At 45.7% G+C, this 19,829-nt stretch overlaps 1 protein-coding gene across 1 annotated transcript in view; it reads left to right on the top strand.

The window, feature by feature from the left end:
- The first annotated feature begins 2,889 nt into the window (after positions 1 to 2,889).
- The window catches only part of LOC143960273 (ras and EF-hand domain-containing protein-like), a 106,661-nt gene continuing 89,721 nt past the window's right edge, over positions 2,890 to 19,829 (top strand). The window contains exon 1 of the mRNA XM_077468687.1: positions 2,890 to 4,039. Within this exon, the coding sequence (XP_077324813.1) occupies positions 3,726 to 4,039 (314 nt within the window). The 5' untranslated portion in view covers positions 2,890 to 3,725. The remainder of the gene's footprint in view (positions 4,040 to 19,829) is intronic.

Genomic DNA, 19,829 nt, shown 5'->3' on the forward strand with positions numbered 1-19,829 from the left:
CCCAGTCGCACTTGCGACTGTTGCGACCCTGATAATTCCGCCACTGTCACACTGTATTTGCACAGCGGTCTTACAAGTGAACTTTTGTTTAAAAAATACACTTTTTTAATTAAAAAATAAGACAACAGTAAAGTTAACCCAATTCTTTTTTATATTTTGAAAGATAATGTTATGCCGAGTATATTGATACCCAACATGTTACGCTTCAAAATTGCGCCCGCTCGTGGAATAGCGACAAACTTTTACCCTTAAAAATCTCCATAGGCGACGTTTAAAAAAATTCTACCGGTTGCATATTTTGCGTTACAGAGGAGGTCTAGGGCTAGAATTATTGCTCTCACTCTACCGATCATGGCGATACTTCACATGTGTGGTTTGAACACCATTTTCATACTCACGTATGCGTTTGCTCCTGCATGCAAGCTCAGCGGGATGGGGTGCGTTTAAAAAAAAAAAATCTTATTTATTTTACCTTTTACTTTTTATTTTAACACTGTGTAAAAATAAAGTGTCACTTTTATTCCTATTACAAGGAATGTAAACATCCCTTGTAATAGAAAAAAAGCATGACAGGACCTCTTAAATATGAGATCTGGGGTCAAAAAGACCCCAGATCTAATTTTTACACTAAAATGCAATAAAAAAAATAAAAAAACAATTTTGTCATTTAAAAAAATGTAAAAAATAAAATGGCCCTTTAAGAGCTATGGGTGGAAGTGACGTTTTGATGTCGCTTCTGCCCTGCAGTGTCATGGAGATGGGTGGGGGCCATCTTCCCCTCACTCTTCTCCATGTCAGCCCAGAGGACAGACGCAATCGCCTCCGCCGCTGCAGACAGTAAGCGGCGGAGGGCACCGGATTGCGGCGGGAGGGGGGCCTCTCCCGCTGCCGATGAAAGTGATCTTGCGGTGAATCCACCACAGAGACCACTTTTATCTTGTACTGGACCGCCGGCCGAACACGGGGATAGCGGGGTTAGTTGCTGCCATAACAACGATATCCATTCCCAAAGTAGGGACGTACATCGGCGTGCGGCGGTCCGGAAGTGGTTAAATAAAACATTGAAATCCATGTGTCCGGTGCCTTGCATGTAGATTAGGGGCCGGGCGCACAGATTAGGGGGCAGCACCCCTGACGACCGAGCCGCCACTGATGCTACCTAAAAAAATGTTCTCCATTTTATTCTCCGGGACCTCTGCTTGCAGAAAATATACAATGTTTGGGCGTTCTAAGTAATCTTACAGCAAAAAATACTGATTTTACGATGTATATGAAAAATGTAAACATTGACCTGGACAGCAAGTAGTTAATGTCACTTTAAATGATAAAATGACACAAGAAGAATGTCACAGAAATAACTTAGTTGAGAAGACCAGTCTTTCCCTGGAAGGGATTATTGCTGCATTCTCCAGCATACCTGTAGAGTGTGATCCTCCTGTGTAGAGGGCGAGGAGTCTAGAAAATATGTGGTCACACCAGCACTGTCACTTGTGCTGACCTTAAAGAGGAAGTAAAGGCAAAATTGTATTTATTTTTTTAAACACACCCTGTAAGGCAAGGGCATAATGAGCTAGTATGCATAGCATACTAGCTCATTATGAATAACTTACCTGAGATCGAAGCCCCCGAAATGGTCCTCCGTCTTCCTCTTCGCCGCTGCCATGTATCCCGGAGCGACTTCCAGGGTCTCGCGGCTCCGGCGCTGTGATTCGCGGGAGCCGCGATGACGTCACTCCCGTGCGTGCGCACGGGAGCCGACACTCGCGGCATATCCCCGCGGCCTGCCCAGTGCGCCTGCACGCCGCTGTCTATGGCGCATGCGCCATAGACAGCGGTGGCTGTCTTCGGGTAAATATCTCCTAAACCGTATAGGTTTAGGAGATATTTCTTGGACCTACAGGTAAGTCTTAATCTAGGTTTACCTGTAGGTTAAAGTTGGTTGTAAGGGTTTACAACCACTTTAAGCCCCGTACACACGATCCGAAAATCCTATGAAAAATGTCGCATTCCAATCGATCATACAACAATCGGATCATTCGTACAGAGCTTTCCATAGCTGATCAGGACAGGTCATCCGATATTATTCTATGGGACATGCACGGAAATTGTTTTCATACGATGCCAGATTGTACGATTTTCGTTTAATCAGTACAGCTATCATTCGAAAATGCAATACAAATGCATTACAACACATGACATCACTTCTGAATTATTATTCTGTTGTACGAGAGTTTTTGTGACTTTAGTAATGCCCGGCACACACGATTCGATTATTGGACGAATGATCGTACTTTTTTTTTTTTTGCACGCTAATCTCACGTCGAATCTGATGAAAGTCACGAAAATTCTCGTATGACAAAATAATAAATCGGAAGTGATGTCATGTAATGCATTTGTATTGCATTTTCAAACAACTGTACTGATTAAAAAAACCATAAAAAAAAAATTTCCGTGAATGTCCGATAGAATAATATTGGATGACCTGTCCTGATCGGCTCTAGACAGCTCTGTACTAACGATCTGATTATCCTACGATCGATTCGAAACAACCATTATTCGTACGATTTTTGATCGTGTGTACGGGGCTTAAACGCATTAGATTGGCATGCAAAAAAAGAAACGGACGATCATTCGTCCGATAATCGGATCATGTGTACCGGGCATTGTGCGCAGCCTGAACAGGGGGGTGGAGTAAGGGGCGGGTCCTGAGTGGAGCCCAGGAGACAGATTATATAGGGGTGGAGCAGGGGGCGGGCACTGATGGGATCCCAGGACACAGAGGTGTGTGAAGGTGGAGCAGGGGGCGGGCACTGTGCGGAGCACGGGACACAGACAGATGCGTGTGAGGGGGTGGAGAATAGGGCGGGCACTGTGCGGAGCCTCAGAGGTGTGTGGGCGGAGCTGCAGAGAAGGTGTATGGGGAACTTTGGAAACAGGCTGGAGCAGAAGCACAGGAGATCGGACTTCCTAATCTCACCATGGAGCGGACACTGGGGACCTCTACCCGGGGAAGACACTGACAGCACACCGACCATGGCTGCACTGGAGTCCGGGGGAACTTCTACAACTTCTGGGATCGTCAGCTGACTGCAGTGACCCTCATCTCCATATAACTGTCTGTATACAAGGAGGAAGAGCAGATCTATATACTGATACATTGTATACACAGAGGAAGAGCAGATCTATATACTGATACATTGTATACACAGAGGAAGATCAGATCTATATACTCATACATTGTATACACAGAGGAAGATCAGATCTATATACTGATACATTGTATACACAGGACGATCAGATCTATATACTCATACATTGTATACACAGAGGAAGATCAGATCTATACATTGATACATTGTATACACAGAGGAAGATCAGATCTATACATTGATACATTGTATACAGAGAGGAAGATCAGATCCATATACTGATACATTGTATACAGAGAGGAAGATCAGATCCATATACTGATACATTGTATACAAAGGAAGAGCTGATCACATACTGATACATTGTAAATAGTAGCAGTGCTGATCTTCACATTATTAGAGGATCTCCACATTGATACATTGTATACATAGAGGATCTTCACATGTATACATAGTTTCAGTGTTGCTCTTCAGATTGATACACAGTAGCAGTGCTCTCCCTCTTCTGACCCGGTGTCCCCCATGTGGATCACTTAGGAGGACTCTTCCAGAACCCCCCCCCCCCCCCCGGAGGTGATGGGCTCAGCACCCGATCTCTCCCAGCTCCGGAGCCTGTTTGCCGCCTGTGATGTGAATGGCTCCGGGTTGGTGGAGTTGGAGGACTTTGCGACAGTGTGCAGGGATCTGGGGGTGCAGCCCAGCCTGGTCCGGCCTCTGTTCCGCAGGCTGGATGTGGATCGGGACGGTATCATCGACTTCCAGGACTTCACCGCCCGCTTTGAGGAGGTCTCCGAAGCTCTCAATCTATCAGCTTTCCAGTCCGGCGAGCCGCCCCCCGCCTGGGAGGAGCTGGAGAGGAGGCTGGGGGGAGAGACTCAGCACCTGGCCAGGTATGGGGTCCCTCTATGTATGGGGGGGGGGCTGCTCAATGATCTGCTATCTTTTTTTTTTTTTTTTGCTCAGTATTAGAGTGGAGAGGGATTAGAACACCTGTCAGTTTTCTTTGATCTTCCTGTTAGGGTCCTGGTGACCTTTTATCACTGACAGTGAAAGCAAATCCCAGATTTTGGTTTTGTAAAGCAGAAACAGAGGGGAAATCTTCCAATGGTGACAACCAAGGATTCCCTCACTTTCCTGGTGTGGTTATGGGACAGGAAGTGAAGGGAAATCTCCTCAATGACGCACAGATGGCAACAAAAACTGACAGGGGTTACAACCCTCCCTTACTTTATCCAAAATAGAAAATGTTTTACCTATAGATCTACTTTTCCAGAAGGACTAATGTAAACAACCAAAATGTATCCAATCAGATGGCACTGCATAGTCGATGGCGGATCTATAGAACAATCAGATTGTATAGTGTGTGTGTGTCCGGCTTTAAAAACAATATGAATAGATTTGGCTGTAGTTTGGCTTTAAAGAAGAACTAAGGGCAAAGCCTTGTTTTTAATTTTGGATAGAGTAAGGGAGGATTAAAGCCACTGTCATTTGTTTTGTTCTGCCGACAGTGGCTTTATTCCTCCCTTAAGCCCCATACACACGATCGGAAATCCCACCAGCAAAAGTCCAATGAGAGCTTTTGGTCATAGATTCTGACCGTGTGTATGCTCCATCGGACTTTGATTGAGAGCAGGTTCTCTATTTTTTTTCTTTCCAAAAGAAAAAGTTCAGATTGGAAATTCTGTACCAATTCCGATGCGCAAAATTCCTACGCATGTTCGCAAACAATTCAACACATGCTCGGAAGCATTGAAGTTAGTTTTCTCGGCTCATCGTTGTGTTGTACGTCACCGTTGTCGCACTTTAAATTACAATTGCGCGGTCATACTACACTGTACCCAAACTCATTTTTTATCGTTTTCCTCACACAAATAGAGCTTTCTTTTGGTGGTATTTAATCACTGCTGTTTTTTAAATTATTTCTTATTTTTTTTTTACAGAAAAAAAAAAAAGACCAAAAATTTGAAAAAAACAAAAACAAATATATATATAATTTTTCACTTTTTTTTTTTTCTGTCAGTAAATTTTGTAGCTAAGTAATTTGTCACCTTCACTGATGTGCGCTGATGAGGCGGCACCAATGGGCACCGATAGGCTGAACTGGTGGGCATTGATGAGGTGGCACTTATGGGCACTGAGAAGGAACTAATATGCCGCACTTATGGGCACTGATATGTGGCACTGGGCACTGTTAGGTGGCACGGATAGGTGGCAGTGGTGGGCATTGGTGGACAGCAGTGCTGGGCATTGATGGTCAGCACCGATAGGTGCCACTAATTGCCAGCACTGACTGGGATGGCTAATGGGCACTGATTTGTGGCACTTGTGGGCAGTGTGGGCACTTATTGCTGACACTGGTGGGCTTTGATCACTGGCATTGGTAGGCACTGTATGCTGGCATTGGTGGGCACTGCATTTTTACACTTTATATATTGTAATCAGGGCACTGATGATTAGTGCCCTGATTACTTCCCTAGCTGTCCCCTGTGAGGAGATGATGCTGATCGGCTCTCCTCTCCTCACACTCTGTCAGTGTGAGGCAAAGGGGGCCGATTACCGGCATCTCTGTGTTTACATGTGACCGTCTGTGATTGGACACAGCTGAACACATGGTTAAAGAGCCGCGAATGCGGCTCTTTACACAGATCGGGGTTGCACTGTGTCCTAGCAACATGGGGCTGCCACGATCACCGCGCTGCGCGCCCCCATGGGCGCGGCTGTTCCGTGCCGCCGTCGTATGACGATGGCCCAGAGCAAGAGCTGCACCGCCCTGCTGTCATTTGACGGTGGGGCGGGCAGCAAGCAGATAAAAATTAGAGTTACGCTTACCGGTAACGTCTTTTCCAGTAGTCTTTCAGGACAGCCACTATGAGAGATAGACTCCTCCTCTTCCTCTGGAAACACTGCGCCAGCCCATAAATTCTTACTTCCCCTGCCGGACCTCAGTTTATATCGAGAATACCTCCGGCCAGCTGGGGAGACACAAGAACACATTAATAACATATTTATCAAATACCATTATCTTGCTGCGCTCTGGTCTTTTGTAAGACACCCCCCAATTTTCGGGTGGGAACTAGGGCTGTCCTGAAAGACTACTGGAAAAGACGTTACCGGTAAGCGTAACTCTAATTTTCCCTAATCGTCTTTCAGGACAGCCACTATGAGAGGATAAGCGAGCACTTAACAGTTAGGGTGGGACTACAGCTTGCAAAACCTTTCGCCCAAAGGTCTGCTCACCTGCCGACACCAGATCCACTCTGTAGTGCTTTACAAAAGTGGAATAGCTGGACCATGTTGCTGCTCTGCAAATCTGCTCTGGCGTTGCTCCCGCTCTTTCTGCCTGGGAGGCTGCCATAGCTCTAGTGGAGTGTGCTTTAATACCCACTGGGATTTCTTTCCCTGAACTAAATAAGCCTGCTCGATGGCTACTCTGAGCCACCTAGCAATAGTGCGCCGGACGCCTTACAACCTTCCCTGGCCCCGGAAAACAAAATAAATAAGGAATCTGACCTTCTAAATGACTTGGTCAGTTCCAGATAGTGTAGGATACATCTCCTAACATCCAATAATGGAATTTTAGTTCCTTCTCACCGGAGGGATTGGGACAAAAAGAGGGCAAAACAATTTCCTGGCTTCTATGAAAGCTGGATACCACCTTCGGCAAAAAGGCTGGATCGGTCTTTAAAACTATCCGATCCAGAAAAATAACGCCAAAGGGAGCCCTGACTGATAAGGCCTCCATCTCACTGACCCTCCTAGCAGTTGTCACTGCTACCAGAAACACTGTCTTCAGAGTAAGCTCTCTCAGAAGACACTCCTTTAAAGGCTCAAAGGGGGGTCCAGTTAAGCTCTGCAAAACTAAAGATCAATCCCATCTGGGAAAGGACAGGCCCTGGACCGGTCTCTGTCTGGACAGGGCCCTAAAGGACCTGACTACCCATGGGTTGGCAGCCAAATGATCCTCTAAATAAACACTGAGGGCTGATACTTGACCCCTAAGGGTACTAATGGATAAGCCCTTATCTGCCCCGCATTGTAAAAATTCCAACACTGCGGAGGAGCTCCGTACTGGGAAAGAGTTCTCTGCGCACCACTTGTTGAAACGTAAGCAGACCTTTTCATAGATCTGGCGAGTTTCCTTTTTTCTACTGTCCAGGAGGGTAGAAACTAGTTTCTGTGAAAATCCCTTAGATTTTAATAAACCCTCCTCAGTAGCCAGGCCGCTAACTTCCACTGGCGTACCTGTGGGCAGAGGACTGGCCCCTGAGAGAGAAGATCGTCCATGAGGGGGCAAGAGTAAGGGAGGTTCTACCGCCAACTGCTTTAGCATTGAGAACCATGCTCTCTTGGGCCAATGTGGAGCCACCAGAATCAGAGATGTGCTTTCCATCTGAAACTTTCTCAGAACTGCTGGCAACAACGCTGGAGGTGGGAAGGCATAGCAAGTTCTGAAGTGCCAATTCTGGCTCAAAACGTCCACCCCTAAGGCTCCTTCTCCCCTTTTTAGGGAGAAAAAACAGGGGGTTTTTGCATTGTTTCTGGACGCGAACAGGTCCACCTCCGGAGACCCCCATCTCCTTATTATGAGATTGAAGACCTCCTGGTTGAGAAGCCAATCGTCCTCCCTCCGCCTTTTTCGGCTGAGAAAAGTCTGCTACCACGTTTTTCTCTCCCCTCAGAAAAACTGCTGAGAGCGAAAGGGGGTAGGTTTCGGCCCAGGACAGGATCTCTGTCGCTAAAGACAACAGGGTTCCGCTTCTCGTGCCACCCTGTTTGTTCAAATAGGCCACTACGGAAGAGTTGTCCGACCGCACCTGAATGTGGTGACCCCGGAGCTCTTTTTTGAAGAATTTGAGGGCTAGTCCCACTGCCCTTAATTCTTTCTAGTTGGACGATCGAGTCAACTCGCCGTCCCCCCAGGTGCCCTGGGCTAGAAGGGAACCCAAATGTGCCCCCCAACCTTTTCCACTTGCGTCTGTGGTTACTATCCGAGAAATCGGGATGAGCCACAGACGACCTTGCGACAGATTTGTCACTTTCCTCCACCACCGGGGGGATCTCCTTACCTGGTGTGGAATATGAACTAAGGTGTCTAGGGCCTCCTGACTGTGGTCCCACACCCCTAGGATGAAGGACTGTAGGGGACGAAAGTGTAGCCCTGCCCACTGCACTGCTGGAAGGGTGGATGTAAGGAGATCCCGTACTGACATCAGAACCCTTATGGAAACCAGCTGGTTGCTCTGAAGAGAGGCCACCGCACTGTCCAGTTTTTGTACCTTTTCTCTTGGTAGAAAAAACTCTCAACAGTGTTGAGTCCAACAGGAAACCTAGGTAGGAGATCTGTTGTGAGGGGATCAGGCTGGACTTTTCCAAGTTCAGAAGCCACCCCAGGTCTGTAAGGACCCCTTTGGTTAGATCGAGATCCCTGACCAACTGTGTTGGGGATGCTGCAAATAAAAGCAGGTCATCCAGGTAAGCAATTATACATATCCCCTGGAGCCGAAGAAAGGCCATGGCTTCTGCCAGGACTTTGGTAAATATGCGGGGTGCAGAGGATAGCCCGAATGGCAGGGCCTGAAACTGAAAGTGTATTGTTTCTCCGCCCAGATCTATGGCAAGGCGTAGAAACCTCTGCGAGGCTTCCGCTATAGGGATGTGTAAATACGCGTCCCTTAGGTCCAGGGATACCATGAAACAGTTGTGGGGCAGAAGCGCCTTTACTGAAAAGATCGATTCCATGCGGAATCTTTTGTATGTCACTGAAGCGTTCAGGGGCTTTAAGTTCAGAAACAACCTGAACTTCCGAGGGTTTTTTCACTATGAAGATGTGAGGAAAAAAACCCCCTTCCCTCTGCTTTTGGGACCCTGAGAATAACATCCTGATTCTCCAATTCCCTCAGAGCTTCTAGCAAGGCCTCGGCCTTTACCATGCACCTGGGTAGATGCGTGACAAGGAGCCTTTGAGGGGGTGGTCTTAGAAATTCCAAGAGGTACCCCCTTCTTACTACCCCTAAAATAAATTGATTGAGGGATATTGTCTCCCACTGTGGAAGAAAGGCCCCCAGTCTTCCTCCCCCTGTAGCTGGAAAGTCACTGGGTTTTACGGGGCTGGATAGGAGGGCGAAAAATCGCCCCTCCTCTGCCCCTGCCTTTTTGGGGCCAGGTTCTCTTTTTTCCCCTCTGGTTTCGAGGTTTCCCTACGCCCCTGCGGAGGAAACCTCTTTTTTGTTGGTACGGAGGTTTTCCGTTTGAGAGGAAAGGACTTTTTCCTGTCCGCTGTCCGGTCTAGAACCGTCTCTAGCCCTGGGCCAAACAGGAGGTCCCCCGTCAGGGGTATCCCACATAGCTTTATCTTGGAGGCATTATCCCCTGGCCATGTTTTTAACCAGAGGGCCCTTCTGGCCGAATTGGCTAGAGCCGCCGTTCTGCCCGACATGCGGACGGACTCAGCAGAGGCATCAGCTATGTAAGTGATCCCTCGCAGCATAGTAGGGAAGGATGACAGAATGGTTTCAATATGTTGTTGGATCTGTGAGAGCCAGTGCTCTAAATTGCGAGCCACAACTGTAACTGCCATTTCAGGCTTTAAATTGCTGATAGCCGAGTCCCACGTCTTTTTAAGCAGAGAGTCAATCCTTCTGTCCATGACATCTGCCAAGGCCCCCATGTCTTCAAACGCCAAATCTGTGTGTCTGGAGACCTGGGAGAACGCGGCATCCAATTTGGGACTTTTATTCCAAAGGCATGCCGGGTCCTCTGAAAATGGGAACCTTCTTTTGAGGGATCTAGATAAAAAGGGTTTTCCCGATCCTGCCACTCCTTTTTAAACTGTTTCCATTAAAACTTTGTGTACTGGAAACACCCTTCTTTTTGGCTCCCCTAAACCTGAATACATTTGGTCATGCAGGGTTAGGGGCTTTTATCCGTCTGGATACTGAGGGTTGCATAAATTGCCTTTAAGAGGTCCCTACCTCATAAGGGATAACTTATATCTGGAGGCTTTCCTGGACCCGTCCTGGTCCTCCCCCTCGGAGCCCTCCTGGGAATCGGAGGAGGAACTATCTGGAAGTTCCCTACCTGTCCCTGAAGGGCCTGCAACCTCTGTCCCCCCTGTACTAGCAGGTTGGACTGGAGCAGAACTCTGTGCTAGAGGTGGGGTTGTATCCTGGGGAGATGGACCCGTGGGAACAACACTTTGGTCCAAGATTCCCCTAAAATGTCCCTACAGGAGGCACACTTCTTTTTAGAGCTATGCGTAGACCTAGTTTTTTCCGTAGCTTTCAAAAAAAAAAGGAAAAAAGAAAAAAACAGAAAAAGACAAAGTCAATCAAAAGCTCGGGATACAACCCTGGGAGTGCACTAGACCCTTTTTTAAAACGAAGGGATCTGAGCCTCCCTTCCCCCCTGGCCACCCAGGGGGTCTGCCCCCCCACCCATGATAGAACCATACATTGGGGTGGGGGGATCCTAGATAGAGAGAACCCCTCCCCAGGGCGCTCTTACCTTAGGAATGCTGGAGATAGAGTCTGTCGTTTGAGCCTCAGCTTCCGACATGACTGCAGGTGGCTGCTTACTACAGAGTTCCACGTTGCCTGTGCACGTTCTGAACCCATCTCCAGCTTGTGCCCGGACCTCCTATCAGCTCCACGACCCGGAACCGGAAGTCGATCGTATTTCGAGGTCAAGCCTTCGTTTCCGCCGGATACGACGTCGCCCGTCGTTCGGCCCGCTCGGTTCAGAGAAAAAAAGGGGCGGACTGTACCCATGTACAGGGAAATCTTCCGAACGGCTTGCCAGCTGCGTCCCTGTAGACGCAATAGGAGTCCCCCACGACCTGAAGCCGCGCTCGACTCGGAAGGGGTGGCAGTACCTGGTGAGGTAAGTAAACCGTTCGACCCGTCCGACACGCGGACGTTGGTTTCGAACGGTTTGAACCCAGCTTTCTCCAAACGAAGCCCCTGCTTCTTTCAACCGGGTTCTTTTAACGAAAAAACGGCCACAGCCTCCCCAGCTGATCGGCCTGGTTCCTTGCACAGTGTCTCCCCGCCGGAGGAAACACTAATAACTGAGGTCCGGCAGGGGAAGTAAGAATTTATGGGCTGGCGCAGTGTTTCCAGAGGAAGAGGAGGAGTCTATCTCTCATAGTGGCTGTCCTGAAAGACGATTAGGGAAATGTATTTTTTTTCCCCTCAAAAATTATGTTTGAAAAACCACTGCGCAAATGCCGTGTGACATAAATAATTGCTACTATCGCCATTTTATTCCTTAGAGTGTCTGTCTGTCAAAAAAATAAAAAATATCACGTATATAAGTAATTTAATTTTCTAGCAAAAAATACTGATTTAAACTTGTAAACAAAAAGTGCCAGAAAACTCTTGGTCTTAAAGTGGTTAAGTGTACGTAAAGCCGCCTACTATGTCAGGTGTCTAAAGCTATGTCATTAAAGTGTAGGGATAGCTGGGGGGAAGATATAGGACACACATCAGATGAGGAGTGGTCTACCATACTGGAGAATGTACCTAGAGTGTCACTTTCTTCCTCCCAAAAACTCACGCAATTATTCATTATCCACTGAACTTACCGTACCCCATATAAATTACACAAATGGCACAGAAGAGATGATCCATTTTGTTGTCTGGTGGACAACAGTACCCTTATTCACATGCTTTGGAAGTGCCTGAAACTGCAAAGGTACTGGTCTGAAGTGATCAGACCTGTTTATTATTATACAGGTTTTATATAGCGCCAACAGTTTGCAAAGCCAGACGTTACAGTCACATTACAATTTGGTACAAGAGGAATCAGAGGGCCTTGCTCATTAGAGCTTACAATCTAAAAAGGAAGGGTCAATTGTTACAAAAGGTAATAGCTGTGGGGGATGAGCTGATGGAGGAAGTAAAACAGTATTCGTTAGAAGCAGGATTTTTAAAGAGAAGGGTTTTCCTAAGGATGGATAGATTAGGGGACAGTCGGACAGATTTGGGTGGGGAGTTCCAAAGGATGGGAGAAGCTTTGGAGAAATCCTGGAAACTAGCAGTTTCTCTATTAATAGAATATGGAATCTCACATTTACAGTTGACCCTAAACTGTGTCTGTTTGGGTGGTTGGATGAGGAACTGTACATGCCCCACACCTACACAGCCATTCTCAGGGTTTTGTTTATCGGCAGAAATCTTATGGCCAGGAAATTGCTCTCAGTATTACCGCCTACGCATGCAGAATGGGCTATCGCCATAAATGACAGTCATCTGAGGGAGAAGTTATTATACAAACACAGGGGTAGTCCACTGAAATTTGAAAACATCTGGGATGCCTGGCTGGAAGTACCTGGTTTGGCTCCCCTATAATTGGTCCAAACCAGAATACTTGCTGGCAGGACATAGCCATCCTCTCCCTCAAGGGGGGTGGTCTTGCATACACACAGTCACACAATGTTGTCAGAAATTCCGAAAGTCAAGAACGTGGTGACATACGACACGTATGACGAGCCTAGAAAATTTACGTTCAATAGCCAGTTCTGCTTGATTCTGCTCTTCTGCTTGATTCCGCGCATGCGTAGAACTTTGTGCGTCAGAATTGTGTACACACGATCAGAATTTCCGACAACAGATTTTGTGAGATATGAGATCCAGATCGGATGGAAAATGTCCGATGGAGCCTACACATGGTCAGAATTTCCCGACGAAAAGCTCCCATCAAACATTTTCTGTCTGAAAATCAGACCGTGTGTATGGGGCATAAGAGGCTTAACCACTTAAGGACCAGGCCTCTTTTTCAGATTTTACATGTTTAAAACAGTGTTTTTTTTTTTTTTTATATAGAGAATTACTTAGAACCCCCAAACATTTTATATTGTTTTTTTTCTAACACCCTAGAGAATAAAATGGCGGTCATTGAAATACTTTTTTTCACATCGTATTTGCGCAGCGGTCTTGCAAACGCACTTTTTTTGGAAAAAATTCACTTTTTTGAATACAAAAATAAGACAACAGTAAAATTAGCCCAATTTTTTAAATTGATACCCAACATGTCACGCTTCAAAATTGCGCCCGCTTGTGGAATGGCATCAAACTTTTAGCCTCAAAAATCTCCATAAGCGACATTTAAAAAATTCTGCAGGTTGCATTTTTTGCGTTACAGAGAAGGTCTAGGGCTAGAATTATTGCTCTCGCTCTACCTGACCACCATTTTCATATGCGGGCGCTACTGACGTATGCGCTCGCTTCTGTGCGCAAGCTTGTCGTGACGGGGTGTTTTTAAAAACCTTTTTTTTTCTTATTGATTTTATTTATTTTTACACTTTTTTTTTTTTTTTGTTCACTTTTATTCCTGTTACAAGGAATGTAAACATCCCTTGTAATAGAAAAAAGCATGACAGGTCCTTTTAAATATGAGATCTGGTGTCAAAAAGTCCTCAGATCTCATATTTGGACTAAAATGCAAAAAAAAAAAAAAATTACATTTAAAAAAATATACCTTTTAAGAGGTATGGGCGGAAGTGATGTTTTGACATCGCTTCCGCCCTCCTATGGTATAGAGACAAGTGGGGGCCAGCTTAGCCTTACTTGTCTCCATACCCAGCTAGGAAAAGGACCCAATCGCCTCCGCCACTACCGATGGCTCCGGTAAGCGGCGGAAGGTGCGGGAGGGTGGTGGGAGGGGGGGTGGCACCTCTCCCGCCGCCGATAGCGGTGATCTCGCGGCAAATCTGCCGCGGAGACCACCGTTATCCCACAGATGACCGGCGCCTGAAGAGATGGATATCTCGGTTGTGGCAGCAGCTGCTGCCGTTACCGAGATATCCCTCTTCAAAAATAGGACGTACATCGGCGTGTGCTGGTATCAGGACAAGTTTGATCACTAGTAGAGAACACACCAAGTTCTCAGCACAGGTAGATAACTGTCCATGCTGTGCTCTCCTGCTTAGTGTGGCCAGTTTTTTTTAAAAAAAGCAGAGGAACAGGCAGCAGGGATTTCACATAAAAAGAAGCAATACAGAGAGAACAGGATACTTTCTCATACAAGTACATATACAGGAATATGAAGTGTTGTGGTAACAAATGCTTTGATTTGTGACAGTTTTCTGAAAAGTAGAAGTTGCCTGAAAGGCTGGCTGGAAGAATCTGTGTGACAAAGATAAAACATGTCACTGTGATATTGGACATGTGGTACATTTTGGACGAGAAGTGAGATTTAGTCTTGTTGAACATGCAAAGAAATGGAACAGCATCTATAGAAAGTACTGACCCCCATATACAGTATACAGTGGGGAAAATAATTATTTGATCCCCTGCAGTTGTTATAAGTTTGCCCACTTAGAAAGGAATGAAGGGTCTATAATGTTTTATCATAGGTGTATTTTAAATGATAGAGACAGAATATCAACCAAAAACCCAGAACAAAACACCTAAAACAAATGTTATAAATTGAGTTGCAGTTCCGTGAGTAAAATAAGTATTTCCCCAAGCAGAACATGACTTAGTACTTGGTGGAGAAACCCTTGTTGGCAATCAGAGGTCAGACGTTTCTTGTAGTTGGTGGCCAGGTTTGCACACATCTCAGGAGGGATTTTGTTCCACTCTTCCTTACAGATCTTGGCTGTCTCTTGGCAACGCAAAGTTTTTAGCATAAATTTTTTTGATAGGTCTGGAGACTGGCTAGGCCACTCTGACCACAGCACTTTCTCCCAATCTTTCTCTGAATCATTTAGGCTGGGTTCACACTGTGTGCTGCGCTGTTTGCATCAGGGGGTCCGGTGCATTCCCCCCATTCACCATTTCAGGTCCAAATTGGGTCAGAATTTTTGGCTGAATTCTGACCTGAAACGGAGCCAAAGATGCACAGGACTCTTCTGCATTACACTCCGCATCTGCCCCGGAGATGTGTGTACTGGCCTCTATTGAGGATCATGGGACACGTAGTCCCGAGGATTGGCCCACTGCAATCCTAAAAGGGAAACTGCAGCCCCCAGGATGCCCAACTGAAGGGGAGGGAGAGAGAGCTAGGCTATGGATGGCAAGTGATACATGGCATCTGGTAGCAGGTGGCAAGTGGCACATGGCATCTGGCAGCAGGTGACAGTGGCAAGTGGCACATGGCATCTGGCAGCAGGTGATGGTGGCATCTGGCAGTAGGTGACGGTGGCAAGTGACACGTTGCACTTGGCAGCAGGTGATGGTTGCAAGTGACATTTTTCATCTGACAACAGGTGACGGTGGTAAGTGACATGCTGCATCTGGCAGCAGGTGACGGGGAGGTGTTCAGTTTTCCATCTTTGCACTAGGCACCGAATGACCTTGTCCCAGCACTGTTTACGAGCGCCGCTAGGAGCTCACGTGACGGGCAGGCTCTGTCCTACTCCTCCCCTCCCGACTGACGTCAGCGGGGGAATCTTGGCTCTTCCTGCTCTGTCAGACGAGGAGAGGAGAGAGCCAACGGGTCATGTGAGCACCGCGTTGCACTCGTAAATAAGATATAGACTGCATTTTTTTATAAATCACACACACAGGGGCACCTGTTATTGGGAGACAGCGCGGATAGTATAAAGATGATAGTGTGGATTAACAACCACTTTAAGGATTTAGGGAAGATCTGTAAAGAGTGGACCAAAATCCCTCCTGAGATGTGTGCAAACTTGGTAAACAACTACAAGAAACATCTTACCTCTGTGCTTGCCAGCAAGGGTTTCTCCACCAAGTACCAAATCATGTTTTGCTTGGGGATCAAATACTTATTTTACTCGCTGAATTGCAACTCTATAACATTTGTATAATGTTTTTTTTTTTTCTGGATTTTTGGTTGATATTCTGTCGCTCTCATTTAGAATACATATATGATAAGAATTATAGACCCTTCATTTCTTTGTAAGTGGACAAGCTTACAAAATCTGCATGGGATCAAATAATTATTTCCCCCATTGTATTCCCCATATTTGCGCTCTGTCATAGCTTCTTGCTCCTTCCTCTATTTGTACTGTTGACCATTGTCACCAAGAGAGACAGTGATGGGGAACGTTCCAACTGTTTGGAGGGGAATTCTCCTCTCTTTGTAGATCTTCTCCTCTTATTTTCTGTTGTGTCTCTAGGACATGATTTGAATTCCCCAATGGTACAGAAGTAAGATGGCAGGTTTATTTCTCACCTGCAATATCCAAAACTAAAAGAAAAGTTTGTATACACTTAGTTCCGTGGTTGTACCATGCTTTCTTTCCTCCATGTTGTTTTTGAAAATAAAAGCAAAAGTTTTTTTTTCCGCCTACCTCAAAGAAATTACTCAAAAAAATAGTCATCATGATAAATCATAAGATAAATAGCAAATCACTAAATTATTTTATATGGGCATCAAAATAACATAAAGCCTTTTGTTAACCTAAAAAAAAAAAAAATTGATCCTGCTCCTTTAACCACTTCAATACAGATCACTTTTACCCCTTCCCGCCCAGGACAATTTTCAGCTTTCACTGCTGTCGCACTTTGACAATTGCGCGGTCATGCTACACTGTACCCAAACAAAATTTTAATCATTTTGTTCCTACAAATAGTTTTTTTTGGTGGTGTTTGATCACCTCTGTGGGTTTTTTTGGCTAAACAAATGAAAAAAAATTTGGAAAAAAAAAAGGTTTTCTTTGTTTCGGTTATAAAATGAAGTTTTCTCCTTCACTGGCGGGCACTGATGGGTTGGCACGCATAAGGTGGCACTGATGGGCACTGATGAGGAACTGATGTAGAATTGATGGGCACCAACTGATATGCAGCACTGAGCCCTGATAGGTTACACTGACTGGCGGCTGTGATGGGCACTGATAGGTGATACTGATTGGCACTGAGCAGCACTAATTACGAGGTACTGGTGAGGTACTGACAGGTTTTACTGCTGGGCACTAACTGGCACTGGTGGGCACTAAATGGCAGTGATATGGGCACTAAATGGGACTGATCTGGGCACTGTCATCAGTTTTTTTTTATGGGGCCCTAACTGGCAGCTGTGGTAGCACATCTGATGGGGCTGTGCTGATAATCAATGTGTTGAGCTGCCGATCAGCTCTCCCTGTCCGCGCAAACTGAGGAATGCCGTTTACCAGCACACCTGGTTCATGCAATGATCAGCTGTGATTGTCACAGCTGATCATGTGGTAAGCCTCCTCTGTCAGAGGTTTCTTACCATGGTTGGAGATGCGGCGTGTCAGACTGACACGCCGCACAATGACATGCCGCACAAATCTCCACAATGAGACACGTGAAAATAATAATCTGACAGTGGTTATAACCCTCCCTTGCTCAATCCAAAATAGAAAAATTATACTTTAACCACTTCCCCCCCTGGTCGCCGTCATATGACGTCGGTGACTTGAAGTGGCAATATCTGAATGATGCCTGCAGCTGGTGATTCCCTGCACAGTAAAAACAGTCATACCGGCTGTTTCGCCACTTGATTGCTTTTACAGGCGGTGGGAGGGGATGTGCTTCTCTGGTCTCGCACGTGCGATCAAACTTTACCATGGAGCTGACTGAGGACCAGATGGTTCCCGGCCATCTCTATGACCCTCAGAGGCCGGAAGCGACGTCCTTATGTTACTTCCTGCTCTAGAAGATGTAAACGCTGCCTTTTTTTTTTTTTGGAAAGCCTGAGATCGATTTTTATTTTTTGATCTCAGGCTTTTCAACATATAGGAGAGATGTGGGGACTTATAGAACCCAGATCTCTCCATAAAGAGGACCTGTCATACCCTATTCCCTTTACAAGGGATGTTTGCATTCCTTGTAATAGGTCTAAAAGTGATCAAAAAGTTAAAAAAATTAAAGGGGAAGTATAAAAATATATATTTGTTTTAATAAAAGAAGAGAGAGAATGTGTGTGTGTGTGTGTGTGTATATATATATATATATATATATATATTAGAGGTCGGCCGATATTTGCCGTTTTTTAAATAATCGCCATCGGCCGATTGTGCTGATAAAAAGCCGATTTAGAACAGCAATGACTTCTGTAATAGAAGTCAGTGTAAGTTGCTGAGTCGTCATAGAAACGTCTTTCCTCCTCTCTGGGCAGTCTGCCAAGAAAAGAACAAAAAGATACAATGTTTACACTAATGAATGAATGAAGTCATCTCAGCGTGTAGAAGTTCTCAGTTTAACCATTTAAAGACTAAATCTTTTCTGACACTTGTTGCTTACAAGTAAAAATCCTGTATTTTCTGCCAGAAAATCACTTAGACCCCCCAAAAATTATATATATATTTTTAGCAGAGATCCTAGGGAATAAAATAGCGGTTGTTGCAATATTTTATGTCACACGGCATTTGCACAGAGGTCTTTCAAATGCATTTTTTTGGGAAAAAAATACACTATTTAAAAAATAAAAATAAAATAAAAACAGTAAAGTTAGCCCATTTTTTTTTTTTTTTTGTCCAAAAGTTTTGACTACCTGTTTTTATTTAATATATAGGTTTTTTTTTTTTTATCTAAATCATAGATACAAGTAAACTGATTGGAGGTTTGTTTTGTTTAATAAATGTTTAAATGTAAGAAATTTTCTGTATCACTTATGAAGACTGCTTTCACACTGGAGCGTTGATGGTAAAACGCAAGTTTTAGCGGCTCTTTACCATCATTTTAGCGGTGCTATTTGGCTGCTAGTGGGGCACATATAACCCAGCTAGCGGCCAAGGAAGAGGTTAAATGCGCCCATGAAGCACTGCTGCCAAATCGCATTGCATGCGCTTCGGCAGTGGTGCCCATTCATATCAATGGGCAGGAGTGGTGGAGGAGCGGTATACACCACTCCAAACGTGCTGCTTGCAGGACTTTTTTTTTAAGATCCTGCCAGCGCATTGCCTCAGTGTGAAAGCACTCTGTCTTTCACACAGACTGCAGGGGAGCCATTTTGCAGGCACTTTACAGGCGCTATTTTTTAGCCCAAAAGCGCCTGAAAAACGCCCCAGTGGGAAAGGTGTGTTAGATCAAGGGGGATTAAAAAAAAAAGTAATAATAAATAAAGGAAAAAAAAAATAAAAATAAAATAAAATCGGCCTAACATATCAGCCCAAAAAAATCGGCATCATATATCGGCTATCGGCCGCCATGATTTCTAAATATCGGCATCGGCCAGAGAAAAACCCATATCGGTCAACCTCTATATATAGTATGTATGTTTAGAGTCGGCCCAGATGGGGAAGAGTTGTTCAGGTGGAAGTATTGGAGATGGAGTGTTAGGCTGTTGGGGACTTGGAGGGAGCCCCCTACTTCTGGGGGGCCGGGGTGACCTTAGGCCAAGGGCCCGGAGCTATCCAGGAACCCCACACAAGCCAAGGGGTGTCCTGAACAGGAGCAGGAGAGGACAGCGGGGAATACTGCCGGGCACATCTCCAGGAGGGATCTACCAGGTGTCAGTGAGTGGCAGACACAGTCGGGAGAGCTGGAAGGCATGCCGGAGTGGACTGGGAGTGTGCAGTCTTGGATGGATGTAGAGCCAGCGGGAGAGACTGTAATGTTACTGGCAGGAAGTCGGGCCGCTGCAGCTGGGAGGGCTGTCGGGGTCTGCAGAGGGCTGACTGGTGTCAGTAGTCCACCAAAGAGGGCTGCTAGCACCAGAACTTTTTTGCTACACCATAGGGGCCCACGGTCCCTACCTGTAATAAGAAACTTTGCTAAGGCCTGGCTGAAACCAGAAGCAGGCCTAACC

The sequence above is a fragment of the Lithobates pipiens genome, unplaced genomic scaffold (assembly GCF_037356315.1).
Source record: "Lithobates pipiens isolate NorthernLeopardFrog02 unplaced genomic scaffold, aLitPip1_a1.2 Scaffold_8, whole genome shotgun sequence".
Lineage (NCBI taxonomy): Eukaryota > Metazoa > Chordata > Amphibia > Anura > Ranidae > Lithobates > Lithobates pipiens.